We start from the raw sequence: 14,085 nt of genomic DNA on the forward strand, positions 1-14,085 counted from the left end.
GGCTACACATTCTCACAGCAATTTTCAACAACAAACAAAGATTTGTATTGAAATCTTGAACAGAATTTCACAAAAAACAGTCGAGCCAGAAAAATGTAGTCACAGCTCCCAGCATTTTGAAATGATGGTTATTTTAAGGAAAGATTATTTTTAAGAAAAGGCTATTTTAAGAAACAGAGGCAGAACCCTTGCCAAAGAAACCCAGCCAGGAGGCTTTAGCAAGCTTTTTTATATTTTGCTTTAAAACACACCACAGAGCAGCCACAGGCCTGACAGTGACACTAAACTGATTAGAAATTCAACTCAACCATCAGCATCAGAGAAGCTTACAGACTTATGACTGGTTTTGTAACTTCCTAAGGGAACAGGCACTTCCACAAGGGAGTGCACAGGTTACTGGAGGTCCCTTTTCCAAAACACACCAGGGAATATTCAGATATTCTTCAGGTATTCACCTCTTTGTGTTGTAGGCTGTGTCCTGGGGAGTCTCTTCCAGCAGGGTTACGTAGCCCAGCGCACACGTGAGGATGAACAGGACTGTCAGGGTATGAGCTCTCCTGAAATCCAGAACAGAGAAAACCAACATTAAAAAGCAGGAAAATTCACATCTCCCCCTGCCAGTGAAGCCTCAGGAGGCCACAACCACGGCCAGCAGTCAGGAATATTGAGGTTTTCTGTATCACAGAGCACAGAACTTACAGTGGCACTGCATGTGGTCGCAGCAGCAGCCTAGAAAAAGCCAGCACCCAGATCTAAACAGCTCCAGGTGTCCCCCCCCCAGGTTTGGCAGGTCCACACCTGACAGTGCTGCTCTATTTCACAGCCTGCTAATCAAAACTGCAGCTGAGGGAACAGGCCCTTGAGAGCAACCAAAGGGAATTCACTCCAGACATGGGAATTACACAAGAAAAATTATTCATTAAAAAAAAGGTTTTTTTAAAAAAAATCTCTAAGTTGCTGTTGTAAGAACTCTGATGTCACCTTAAGATGTCAGATTTCCAGGGATATTCCTACAGTTTCAGTGCACTTAGCATAAGGGGTTTCTGTGGAAACAGCCATGTCAATAAAGCTGGGGGGCTGTTCCATCCATGAGAGCCCAGAGGTTTATATGGATTTTGGTGAAGCACTCAGGGAGAAATTCTTCTGGCACAGAGAAGCTGTGGCTGCCGTATCTCTGGAAGTGTCCAAGGCCAGGCTGGACTGAGCTTGAAGCAACATGGGCCACTGGAAGGTGTCCCTGCCCTTGGGACTGGATGAACTTTAAGGTCCCTTCCAGCCCAACCCATTCCATGAATTCCATTATTCTATGGAAGGACAGCAAGTAGAGCACACCCAGCCAAGTGACACTCACACCCTACACCCACTGATCACCACACAGAGAATATTCTTACAGTGTCTGCATCTTTTCTAACTTCAAGTAGAAAATTCCTTCCTTAAGGAGCAGCCACTTGCTGTTTTCATCAGAAAACTCCTCTGGCCCCAGTTGAGAAGCATGGGAACTCTGTCCATGTAAGGCCAAAGGACCCACCATGAGTTTTGGTTTAGAGGACAATATCCCTTAACACAAACTAATAAAACAAACCACATATAATGAGGAAGCTTAGGGAGGAGAAAACCTGTAAAAGAAAAGTGTCTGTATATGACACATTTAGCTCTATTTCCATTTTCTTTATATAGTCTTTTGTAACAGCAGCTCACATCCCATCTCCAGGTCATGCCAAGGTTTGTATATCCAGGTGGCGTGGTGCACAATAAACCTTGGAATTTCCAAACCATCCACTGACTTACCCGTTAAACAACCCTGCAGTAACCCACCTAAAATTGCTCAGAAAATCATAGAATTGAATGAAAATTCCATCCTACTCCAAACCCCACGTACTCCACAGCATCCCTGTAATCCCACTGGGAACACACACGATACCTCATAAGCAGGCACAATCCTCTTCTGCCCCTGCCAGAACAGAGTTTGGCATTGAAGGCTCTCCCTCCTTGTGGTCCTAAGGACACAGACCACCAACTCCAGGAGAAAAACACAAGGATCCACAAGTACTTCCAGAATTAGAGGGGAATCAGCATGCCCAAACCCAGGGAAAAGCTTGGGAGCCACAGGCTCCTGCTGGGGAGCTGCATCTTTCCAGGTGCCAGGAAAGGTGATTCAGCCATCAGTGCTCACGTGGGGCCTGCCCTGGATCCTGCAGGAGCTGGAAAACTAAACCCCAGCCTCTCCCAGGAGGCAGGACAGCAGGCACACTCCAATCACACCACGCTCCTGGCTCCCTGCATTTACATGTGGATATAATGAATGGATTCTATGGCAAGCACCAAAAACAGTTTGGTACCTGATGCCTTGTTCTGTTGTTTGGTTTTGAAACTTATGATTGTATTGTTATACTTTGCAAAGCTACAGATGTTGTTGTAGAGCTATAGATATGTGTTATTTGTTATATCATTGTTAAGTTTTTAAGAGGCTACAAAAACAAATCTAGGAATCCCACCTTACTGTTTCACCACCTGAACACCCACACCAAGTCAGCTGCTTTTTCAAGCTTGTTCAGATCCTGTAAATTGCCAAAAAAATAGTTATTACACATCCTCCCTTGGGCAAACACCTCAAGAAAACCCCTCTACCAGCACAAGGATGATTCAGCTGAGCTCCTCCCTGCGAAGATCTTGTAGAACAGTGAAGGGTAGGTGTTGGGGAGCCCCAGCATCCCACTTCCCATTTAATTTTGGTGCCACAGCCACCAGCCTGAAACCCAACCAGCTGCCCTGTTTAAGAAGAAACAAGAAGCTGCTCTCTCATCACTTCCCTTGCAGCTCAGTTTTCATCTCCAGATGCTGCCAGATTCCCTTCTAACACGTTTTCAAGGTAAAGGTGCTTCCAGTGCAGTGTGAATTCCAGGAGCTGAGATGAAAGGCTCTGGAGATGGGCTTGACTTCTGGAAAGAGCAAGCTGGCAGCTCTGCCAAAGAGCTGTGAGCAGTGACACAGCAATGAGAGGGAACATAGCATCACACAAATCCACTTCAGAGAGGAAAAAACCACAGGAAATATGGATGTACACCATGTCTTCTTACAGCTCAGGAGTTTAAAAATAAAGTACAATTTCACAAAAAGGAGCAACTCTCCTTAAGGAAGGGTTTGTCCAAGAGACTGGGATGAATTTAACAGCACAAGGGGATTGTTTTCATCTCCATGCACACTTTAAAATAACACACCAGGGGAAGGCAAGTTAAGAACAGCCCAGCAAGGTAAGCAAGGCAGGAATTACATGGAAAGGCTTATGTTCTCCTGGCCTGGAGCCTGGGAGGCTGAAAACAGCTAAGATGGGAATCTTCCCCTTACAATTACACACAGGAGTTTGGGCAACACACCCGAAGCAAAGGGGATACAAACTGCAGCCAGAGCTGTGAGGTCTCACATCAAAAACTGCAAAGCAGTGCCTGATGTACCCGAGCACAAAAATATCTAAGGCCAGGGAGAAAACTCACAACAAATCCCAAACTGTTAAAAAGCTGGAATATTAAGTGGCTTATTTTTCTGCCTTTCTGCACCACGCATTTGGCTCTTTCCCCACTCAAGCTCTGGGAGATTGAAATGAAATAAATCACATTTGTTTTCACACAAGCCCTTGCCCTCCTAATTTAAACACCAAGTGAGAGCAAATGAAGCTCTCCCACACTGCAGATCACAAAAAGAAATGTGTGTTTTTTTCCTAGTTAATGTGATTAAGTTTGATCCCAACTTCTCTTTTTCATGCTAGGTCATTCTCCTGTCACGTTGAGAGACTGCGAGTCTGTCAAGCAAATAACTACGAGCACTTTTATTTTCCAATTGAATTCAGTGATAGAAATGATGTAAGGGAATTGTTTAAACATGTCATTTTTGGGGAGATTCTGGCAGATCCTGGGGTGAAAAGGAGACAGTAACAGCCAAGAGCAGGCAGCCCATGGCCTCATTCAATCTCCCACAAATTAAAATCATCTTAAACAGGGACCGCACCCTTGTTATCCATGGCTTGTTTGTCACCAGTGATGCAACAACTCCATTAAACACAATAACAATCACTGGAACACAATGCAAAGAATTTATTTATTAATATTTTGGTTGGTCCTCTTAAGTGGAACAAAATTCCAAAGGAAAGCCAGTCCAGTTCGTCCCTTGGGTTAAAAAAGCTGCATTAACTGGGGCTGCTGGTGAAAGGATCTGTCAGCAAACCCAATTAGTCCCACCAGTGACTTTTTCATGATTTAATTATTTATTCCAAATAACGGCAAATTCATTAAATCATTCCTGAAAGATTTTCAAATGGATGTCAAAGCTCTGTACCCTCCATAAATCAACACATCAACTGGGAATTCTAAGAAAATATGGCAAATAGTACTCCAAAAGCAGCAGAGGGTTTGTACAAAGAATAAGACACGAGAAAATACAACCAAAATTAATGCTAACTCAAAATTAATGCTAACTTAAAACCAACCACATTTGAAACAATAACTGTAATCAACAGTCAAACTGTTGGGGATAGACAGAGATTTTGGAAAACTTCAAATACAAATATCCCTGTTGGTTTTAGGCTCTAAGTTATGCTTTAAAATATGTTTAAACTCTCAGAGTTAATAAAACATCCCCTATTCTTAGAGCAGTCACCAGCACATCCCTGAAGTCACCCAACGCCGATTAAATTTCCATAGAGACTTGTGACACTCCAAAATAGCAACGTGCCTTTTCCTTGACATCTCCTCAAAGGAGCCCAGGAACACAGACCTCCAGAGACCCAGAACCACAGGCCAACAGCAAAGCTTTGGCAAATCTGGGGTTTTCCTTCCAATCGGGAGGAAAGGCTGAGTTCCCAATGTTTCCAAAGTTTCCATCAGTTCCACAGAGCTTGCAAGTTCCACAAACACTCTATTTTCAATTACTGAACATTGCTTTGCTTAGACTTATGGAAATGTGTGTCTCAGGGGTTAATTCAGGGCAGTTCTACCAGGACAAGTGATGGGGAATTACAGGTAATGCTCTTCAAGCACATTTTTCCCTATTTTCCTTAAAACTTTGGGAATGTGTTTACAAAAAAAAAAAAAAGGCAACATAGAGAACTGATACCCAGGTGGGGCACTGAACACTGACAGCGCTTCTCCACAAAGATATTCCTTGTGCATTTCCAGTTTACTTGGCAGAACTATGCAACCCCTTCCTTTGAGGAAAGGGCACTGCCATTCCCATAGCACAATTCCCAAGGCACAAGCTCTCTCATCCATGACCAGCCGGAAAACATGGCTTAGTGGGATTGCACAAGACCTGCATGTCCCTGCTCCCTGCCCGGCCCAGGGCATTCCCACAGGCTGGAAAAGCATGGCAGGGTGACCCTGGACTCTGGAGCAATGTTCCTGTTCTCCAGCACGGTGAATCCTGAGTGGGCATGGCATGGCCCCATTAAAGCAGGGGAAAATCCCATGTTCAGCTCCCAGCAAACTCAAGGAAGGCTGCCTTGGAAGTGCCAGGGCCATCCCTAAGGAGAGGGCACAGAGAGCAGCTCCTGCCAACTTGTGGATATTCCATGTCCCTAATCTCTCTTCCGGGTAAATCCCCACCTCTTCCTCCAGATTGCTTTTAGCAAATCCCGGGTATTTCAGAGATAAGAGCAATCTCCACATGTAATGGGTAAGGAATGTTTTGGGTTCAAATCCCTTCTTTCCAACACCAGCTGGTTTGCCCACACATATCCTGATTTCCCAGGCCATCTGGGAAGAGTCACAACACTGAACAAACCGAGAGGAACACGCCAGCAGGGGCTGCCTCTTCCTCAGCTGCAACTTCCATGCTTCTTTGCACAAAAAGATGGAAATAATTCCTACAAACACTGCCATTAGCCTGTAGAATCACTGCCATTCCCTCTTTTTTAGTTCTTTGCTTATTAGTTTTAACTTCCTGAGCTCTACATATCTCTGCTGCCACACCATGACCTCAGGAATTAATATCACATCCACGTGCTGGCAACACGAAATTATTAGTGTGAGAGATAAAACATGTTAACAATCAAAAGGTGACATTAAAGCTAATGAAATACAAATTAAAGTACAGCTTTGAAAAAAGCAATTAACCCACAGAGTCACAATGTGGTGGTGAAAGTGCACCTGGCACCTCCCAACACCCTCAAAGTGAGATTGGAAGGACGTTTTCCTGGAAAATCTTCTTTGGTTAAAGACAAGCTATGAAATACCTACAGAAATTTTAGGAGACCATCACACACAATAGCCAACTAAATGACCCCAGAACAAGCAGGGCTTTGTGTGAAAGCTCCTGCTGGAGGCACACAGACAAGAACAATCCAAGGTGCTGGAAGACAGCAGGGAACATGTTCCAGTGGCTTGCCAAGCAGGCCTGGCATTCCCAGTCCTCTGTTAGGAAATTAGTTCACGGATAAATGATACAGAAACCATGGATCTGCCTCAGAAAGCTTCCTCTTTTTCCCTTCCCTTGGCATTTCCTAATGGCAAAGGGAGCTGCCAGGAGCTGCCTGACAGAGCAGGTTCCCACAAGGGAGTATTTTGCAGTATTTTGCAGTTCCAAGTCTTTTATGGAATAAAACCAGAGATATTAACACACAAGTGGTTTTCTAAAGCTTCAAAAACATTTTAAAGAGCAGGAAGCCAGTTAGGAAGCTCCACCTTTCCCAAGGACCATATTTATAGCAGGAAAAAATCATCTCTGCAAACTGAACTACTCCTGGAATGATTTTTGTGTCCACAGATCCCAAAAGGAGTGAGCCATGCAAGTAAGCATATCCCTAACTCCTGAACTTCAAAGCGAAGTTGCATTCCACGTTTTTCCAAAGTCAGAGGGCAGCCACTCTTATTTTTCCTGTGGTCACCTTCAGAGCATCAGAGGAGTCCCAAGGGTCACAGGAAAAAAAAAAATCATTCCTCTGGATAATCTTTACTCTTGGGCAGGGTAGGAATTGAATCATTGCCAAAGGATACTTTAACATATGCAGGGCAAAAGTAACACCAGGAAAAAAGCTGGGACTTTTCCAGGTGTTAAACTCCTGGTTGCCAGCATAAGCTACTAGGGAAAAGAAAATTGGATAAATAGGGAAGTTAAGAAACATATTTGTCCACGCTGCCCTCCTGGAAGGGATCACCCACCACAGGGAAGCTCCTGAGAGAACAAGGCACAACCAGATTTCCAAAGGAATGATCCACATGGCCACACTAACTGCATTTCAGCCTTCATCCTGGTGTGACAGCCCTGTCACTACCGCAAAAAAGCTGCAACGAGGCGAGATTCTACAGCTAAAAAAAGGTCATTTTAAGGCTTCACAAAACAGCTGGTAAGAACCACCTTAAGGAGGGAGTAAGGAAAGGACAGCTTTACCCATTTTCCATTTAAAGGTTGGCACCAGGATCCCACAATTCGCTCAGCCTACATGTGGTGTGCCTGCCAGGAAAGGTCCTTTTGTCCCCGAGGCCACAACGTCCCTCAGCTACACCCGGACACGTCAGAGCTCCGCAGGGATCCCGCCAGGATCCAGCAGCATCCCAGCTCTCCTCTGCAGCTTGCACTGGCAGGAATGTCACCTCCTTCATCGGGATCAACACCCTCGGCTCCGCTGCTGCCCAGATTGGCAGGGTGAGAGCCAAGTGCCCTCCCCTCCCACTCCTCCACGCCAGGCTCCAGCCAAATCCCATCACCCTCGGCTCGTATTCCAAACGTGCATCTTCAGTGTCAGCTTGGTTTTCTTCATGGCAAGGGACGTGTGTTTAACACATGGAAAAACACCTCTACCTACACACATGCATGCTGCTATGGGGATTTATGGAACAACTCCAGCAAGGCTGGGATTAAGGAGCACTTTTCCAGGTACGAACACACCTCTTCCTGCAACGACTGAATTTCAGAAAAAGCTGATTTTCTCCACTGACCCAACACCAACAGGTTTCTGCACCCGTTTTATGGACTGAGGCACACAAAAATACGCAACACCTGCCCAGCAAGAGTGGGGCACAACAACGTCAGATTTCTACCAGGATCACTGGGGAAGAGCATGGATGGAAAAAGCCTCTTCCAATATTAAGGGAGAGGAGAGAAGGAGGTGGAGTCCACATAAACAACGCTGATAACTGGAATCAGGCAGGAATGCTTGCCCAAATACAGTGGGCTCTCAAGGTACTGGAAAACACCTCCAAAGCATCCAGCAGGCAGGAAAAGCCGTCAGGTCCTGCTCCTGGAAAAGGGACCAGGACTGGGAAAACAGGTGCCACGGCCAAAAGCCAGCCCTGAATTCCCGTTACATTGCCAGGAAACAATTAGGCAGTAGGGCCACACCAGGGAAACGCAGCCGATTCCAGCACCGGTATCGGCAACAGAAGAGGCATGTGAACAGCAGATAACGGGGAGCAGATAACTCGGATATCCCATTCCTTGGGGCCCCCTCCATATCTCATTCCTTAGGGCCCCCTCCATATCTCATTCCTTAGGGTCCGCATATCCCATTCCTCAGCCCCTCCACATCCCATTCCTTAGGGGTCCCCACCTCCCATTCCTCAGTCCCTCCACATCCCATTCCTTAGGAGTCCTCACATGCCATTCCTTAGGGGTCCCCACCTCCCATTCCTCAGCCCCTCCACATCCCATTCCTTAGGAGTCCCCACATCCCATTACTTGGGGCCCTCGGAGGGGGATGTGGGCCATGCCCGGCGCCTCTCACCAGAAGAACGTGTTGGTGCCGTCGTCGTACACCTCGGACTCGGTGCTGCGGCGGGGCCCGGCCCCGTCCCGCTCGGCCCCGGGGGCGCCGCCGTTGGGCTGCGCGGGGGGCGGCGGCGGCGGCGCCGGCTGCTGCTGCTGCTCCTCCAGCGCGGCCTTGCCCACGTTCCAGCCGTGCGCCCGCCGCTCTCCGCGCCTCATGGCGGCGGGAGCGGGGGTGGGGGGAACGGGCGGCGGGGGCGCACCGGGGGTGGGGCGGGGACGCCCCGGGGGACACGGACCGGGAGGGGCGGCGGCGCGCAGGGAGGCGTGACGCGGCGTGCGCGCGACCCCGCGTCGGCGCGTGCGCGGGGCGGGTGCCCCGGGGAGGGGCGGGGCATGCCGGGGGTGTCCCCGCCCCCGTTGCCATGGCAACCGCGTGTCGTTTCCTTCCTCCCCCCTCCAAACCCCGGTCGAGCGACCGCTAGGCGGCGCCCTGAGGAGCCGCCACCTCCCCTCATGGAGGGGACTGCCAGCCCCTCGGGGCAGCCAAAGCGCGCTAAATCAAACAAAACTTCTTCGTTCTGCACACTCTCATCGGAACTGTGTTAATTTAAACAAAATGTGCTCGCTCTGCACACTCTCACCGGAACCGTGCGGGGAAAAGTGTCCTTTGCCAGGTTGCCGTGCGGCTGTCGAGTACCCCCCCACGTTGGGTACCCCATTCCTGACGCCGTGGCTGTCCCGATTCCCGCGTCTTTGTGCGATGAAATGTTAAGTATCTGTTAAATATGTGCGTTTTGATGGCAAAATAAAAAATGTGTTTTGCTTAGCGAAAGTTTTTGTTCCCATCCGGAGGGTCTGGCCAAGGCAGAATTCTAATATCCCTCAGCTCTTCCCAAATTACCTTGGTCAGGTTCCTCATCTGGAATGTGCCATGCTGATCCCGGATGGCAGGCAGGGAACTCCGGCTTTCTGGAAAGATCCTGGCATGGCAGCAAAGCTCTGGGAATACTGTGTGGAGGGAAGGCAAAGTCCTGTAGGAGCGGAGAAATGAAACAGGGAAAGAAATGAGAGGAAACATTGACAGGATGGCAAATAAGATGACCTTTAAAGCTCCCTTTCCATCCAAAGCTATTTAATGGTTCTATGAAATACTGAAAGGGAGCAGGGTTAGATGGGATTTTGGGAAGAAATTCTTCCCGGTGGGGGTGCTGAGCCTCTGGAATGGATTTCCCGGAGAAGCTGTGGTTGCCCTATCCCTGGAAGTATTCAAGGCCAGGCTGGACAAGGCTTGGAGCAACCTGGGATAGTGGAAAATGTCCTTGCCCATGGCAGGGGGTGGAACTGGACAGGCTTTAATGTCCCTTCCAATCCCAACCACTCCAGGATTCTCGGATTCTGTGGAATAATGGAGCTGGCCACAGGAGGGCAGGAGCGGCCTGGGCCAGGAGCGGGCAAAGCCCATCAAAACCCAGTTCTGGGATAGATAAAGGATATTTCTGTCTGCTGCACAATCCCCACCCCCTCCAGCCTAAAACACTCTCCTGCACATCCCACGATGCTTTATGAGAGCTGGAGGAGCTCGCCTTGTTCCAAGAGAATATCCCGAGTTGGAAGGGATCCATAAGGATCAGCCAGTCCAAATGCTGCCTGCATAGACACCCCAACAATCCCACTCTGTGCCTGAGAGCATTGCCAAACGCTCCTCGACCTCCTGCAGTCTTGGGGACGTGATCATTCCCTGGGGTGAACTGTTCCAGTGCCCTTCCACCCTCTGGGGTAAGAACCTTCTCCTAATATCCAGTCTAAGCCTTCCCTGCTTGGAATGACCACAAAATTCTTCAATTACAAGCAGGGCTTCACCCCAAACCACATCGTCTGCTCTAACGTATTGACTGCAGCTCCAGGGATACCCACGATCCAAACAGACCAGTGTTTGGGTGAAAACACCCCCAGCTTAATGAGAGAACACAGACATCTGATGCCATTTTAGCACCATCCTGAATCGGTGCCCTTGTACACTCGGAAGAGGCGCTCCCTGTCCAAAAGCATTGCTGCCAGGAGGGAGGTGGACAGGCAGCCTGTATCCAGCCACAGTGGTTTCACACACAAAACCCTTAATCAGTCTCCTCAGGTGGGAATTACCATCTCCACATCCAGCCAGGACTAACAGGTCAGGGAGTGCTCCTGGAGCTTCCCTGCCAACTCTCAGTGCAGGTCAAATCGCCGCCCAAGGCAGCTGGCGCCCAGTGGGTTTGGGTGTGTGACCAACCCAGCAGCCACACAGCTGATCACATCCTAAATAATTTCCTCTGCTCACACAGGGCTCATGTGGCTCACCCCAATTTCACCTTTTCCTGCTGCCATCCTGAGCCCCAGTTACCCAAGAGCAGTAAATTGTAGGAGGGGAAGGAAGCAGTGGAAGAGGGACAGCAATGGAAGAGGGACAGCATCAACTTGCTCACCTGCCTTGCTGCAAATGCCCAGGCAAAGCCAAATTCCTGCTAAACAGCAGCAGCAGCAGCATGGTCTCCTCCGAGGGCCATGAAAGATGCTGCAGGGGCTGGATATACCTCAGCCAAAGCCAACCTGCAGGCACAGACTCCTTCCCCACTGGCTGGTGCCATCCATGGGCTTTGAGAACTGTTGCTGTGTGCACGACATCCTGGGCTGTCTGGAGAGCCGAGCCCTTCTCAGGAAGGAGAAGCAGGAGCGTAGGAGGAGTGCCACAGCTGTTCCTCCCACAGGTAACCCCATTTCCCTGGAACATGGCAGCGCTCCCATTGCAAAGGCCTTTGCCCTGCCATCAGGTGGAAAGCACTGCCTGACAGGGCTTCACTCTCTCTGGGTAAACACACTTACTCTCCCAGAGATATATCCCATTCTCCACTTCCAAGCCTGTGGATCACCCCTGGAAGGAAGGCTAAAGGTCTGCCTGCACCTTGGTTTCACAAACAGCAGGACATTGGGAAGACAACTCCTTTTTTTTCCCCCAGATAATCCCCAGGTCTGGTTTGGCACCTGTTCAAGGCACTTGGCAGAGCCACAGGATAAGGGTGGCTTAACTGGGATCACCACTCTGGAAATGCTGGCTGCCTTTCCTAGCAGTACACAGCTTGACTACCACCCCTAGAACTTGGTGTATTTTATAGCAGCCCACAGGAATGCTCTTGGAGGGCACAAGGGAATCTAGAGCAGTTATTGACTCCTCCTCTTATTCCCAGGAAATGCTTATTTAGCATTATTATTTTTATTTGTAAATGAAAGTAACAATTCCCCCCAGGAAAAAGGCATAAGGCAAGATCTAGCTTATACATAACATTTTCACTCACCTTTTTTAATAAGAGTTATTCCCTGTTCCAAGCCATAGGTCCAAATTGGAGTAGATTCTTTCCCTCTGATTTGCTCAGGTGAGACCCTAACTGAATTGCATCCAGCGCCAGGGTGCCCAGCACAGGAAGGACATTGACCTGTTGGAGAAAGTCCAGAGGAGGGACACCAAGTTGATCAGAGGGATGGAGCAGTTCTACCATGAAGAAAGGCTGAGAGGATTGGGATTGTTCAGCCTGGAGAAGAGAAGGCTTTGGGGTAACCTGATTGCCCCTTCCAGTACCTGAAGGGAGCCTGCAAGAAAGCTGGAGAGGGGCTTTGGACAAGGACCTGGAGTGACAGGATAAGGGGGAATGGCTTGCCACTGCCAGAGGGCAGGGTTACATGGGATGTTGGGAAGAATGGGTGAGGCCCTGGCACAGGTTGCCCACAGAAGCTGTGGAAGTGTTCAAGGTCAGGTTGACAGCACTCTTGCACATGGGGAGAAAACTGCACACGACTCCCACAGCTGTTTTACCAACCAGTGAGGCGTCAAGTAGAGATTTCTAGAGCTTTCCAGAGCTTCTGTTAATAGCTCCTTTTGGCCAGTTTATGGCACCTCTTGGGGATGTCACAGGGTACAGCACACCGCACCGGCACCGCGAGGGGCAGAGGGGAAAGCAGCGCCCTGGAGCTGGCAGGAAGAACTCGGCACTGTTACCTGTGCTGGGCGGTTCTGGGCTTGCCACTCCTCTGGGCGAGGGTGAAGGGCAGCTCCCTCGCCTCCTCCCGATATCTGCCCGCTGCCAGGCAGAGGCAGCTCCCTCCCAAGGCAGGTGTGAGTGCCACACGGAAGTCACGGCACCACTCGCTTCACATGAGACCTCTGAGACCTCGGGCGAAGGAGCTGGGGAAGGAAACCACAGCGTGAGAGAGCCCAGGAGCCTCCAGCCCATCCTGCCCGCCAGCCCTTTCCTTTGGGATCTGCCCCGAGGGGCTCTAGGAGAGAGGGGCACCGAGGAAGGCTCTCCGCTTCACCATGCAGGTAGGAACAGAAACTGCCCCGATATTCCCAGGGTGCTGCTTTTCAGCACCTCTAAGGACCTGTGGCTTGGAAACACGGGATACACTAACCTCCAATCTCTACCACTCACCTGCTTTCAGCCTTTAAGGTACAAAATTCTACCACGAGTGTGCGACAGGGAAAGCAGGATGAGCTGCCAGTCCCGTGCACCATCCCAGAGTGCAGTGGGGTCACACTGGCCCCACATGTTGGCCCCAGAGCACAGATCAGAGAAGGATGGTACAGATGGAGCTTATGTAAACTTAGGAATGAGCACTGCAGAGGTGACAGCCCCAGGAGTCAGTACCCGGAATAATGCAAGAGCTGGGGGGGAGCTGTGATCTTTTTCTTCCCTAACTTAGAAGAAAAGATGCAGGTTTTTTTCCTGGGAAAAGCCAGGCTGATTCTCCAAAGTGAGGGCAGGCAGTAAAAGGTACAAGTCTGCCTGTCTGAGCAAAGACTGTCCCACTTCTCAGGAAGCCATGGGATAAGGTGGAAGTTCTCCAAGGGAAGCTGTGTAAGAAACATTCTGGAGATAAGAGCAATTTGATCATCTCAGTGTGGGTGATGGGAACCACCCAATCCCACACCAATTCATGACTGTAAAGGAAAACAAGGATGCCAGATCCTATCCAGGTCCTTGTCCTGGGTTACTCACACAGGTGACTCTGCACCCAGCCCAAGGGTGCTTGTGGCCATTTCCCAGAAGGAACACTCAGGGCAGTGAGTTACCTGGCCTGGGACAAGGACCAACGATACACCTTGAAGGGACAGAAACCCTTTTCAACATGGAAATTCCTGCTTCCCACTGTACCCGTCACTTTTCCACCTTTGCACAGCGGCACCTCTACATCCTGTTCCAACCAGAGGGCAGGAAGGAGTGAAACCGAAACTGTCCTTCCTGAGAGCAGGGATAGAGCCCAGGGTTCATACAACCACTGCAGAGCCCAGGTGGCCTTACCTGCACCTGATCCCACTGCCCTGTGAGGCCAGAGCATGGCAGCCACTGTCAGACAGCATTC

The 14,085-nt window shown here is 49.5% G+C and overlaps 1 protein-coding gene across 2 annotated transcripts in view; it reads right to left on the minus strand.

Moving 5' to 3' along the window:
- The window catches only part of PTDSS2 (phosphatidylserine synthase 2), a 30,146-nt gene extending 21,173 nt beyond the window's left edge, over positions 1 to 8,973 (minus strand). Inside the window, exons 1-2 of one of the 2 annotated variants that reach the window (XM_062495046.1) lie at positions 8,711 to 8,973; positions 456 to 557 (exon numbers count right to left, since the gene is read on the minus strand). In XM_062495046.1, the coding sequence (XP_062351030.1) occupies positions 456 to 557; positions 8,711 to 8,910 (302 nt within the window). In that variant the 5' untranslated portion in view covers positions 8,911 to 8,973. Of the gene's footprint in view, positions 1 to 455; positions 558 to 7,377; positions 7,464 to 8,710 lie in introns of those variants that run through there. The other variant, XM_062495047.1, reaches the window with a different exon arrangement.
- Between the last annotated feature and the right edge of the window lie 5,112 nt (positions 8,974 to 14,085).

The sequence above is a fragment of the Cinclus cinclus genome, chromosome 6 (assembly GCF_963662255.1).
Source record: "Cinclus cinclus chromosome 6, bCinCin1.1, whole genome shotgun sequence".
NCBI lineage: Eukaryota > Metazoa > Chordata > Aves > Passeriformes > Cinclidae > Cinclus > Cinclus cinclus.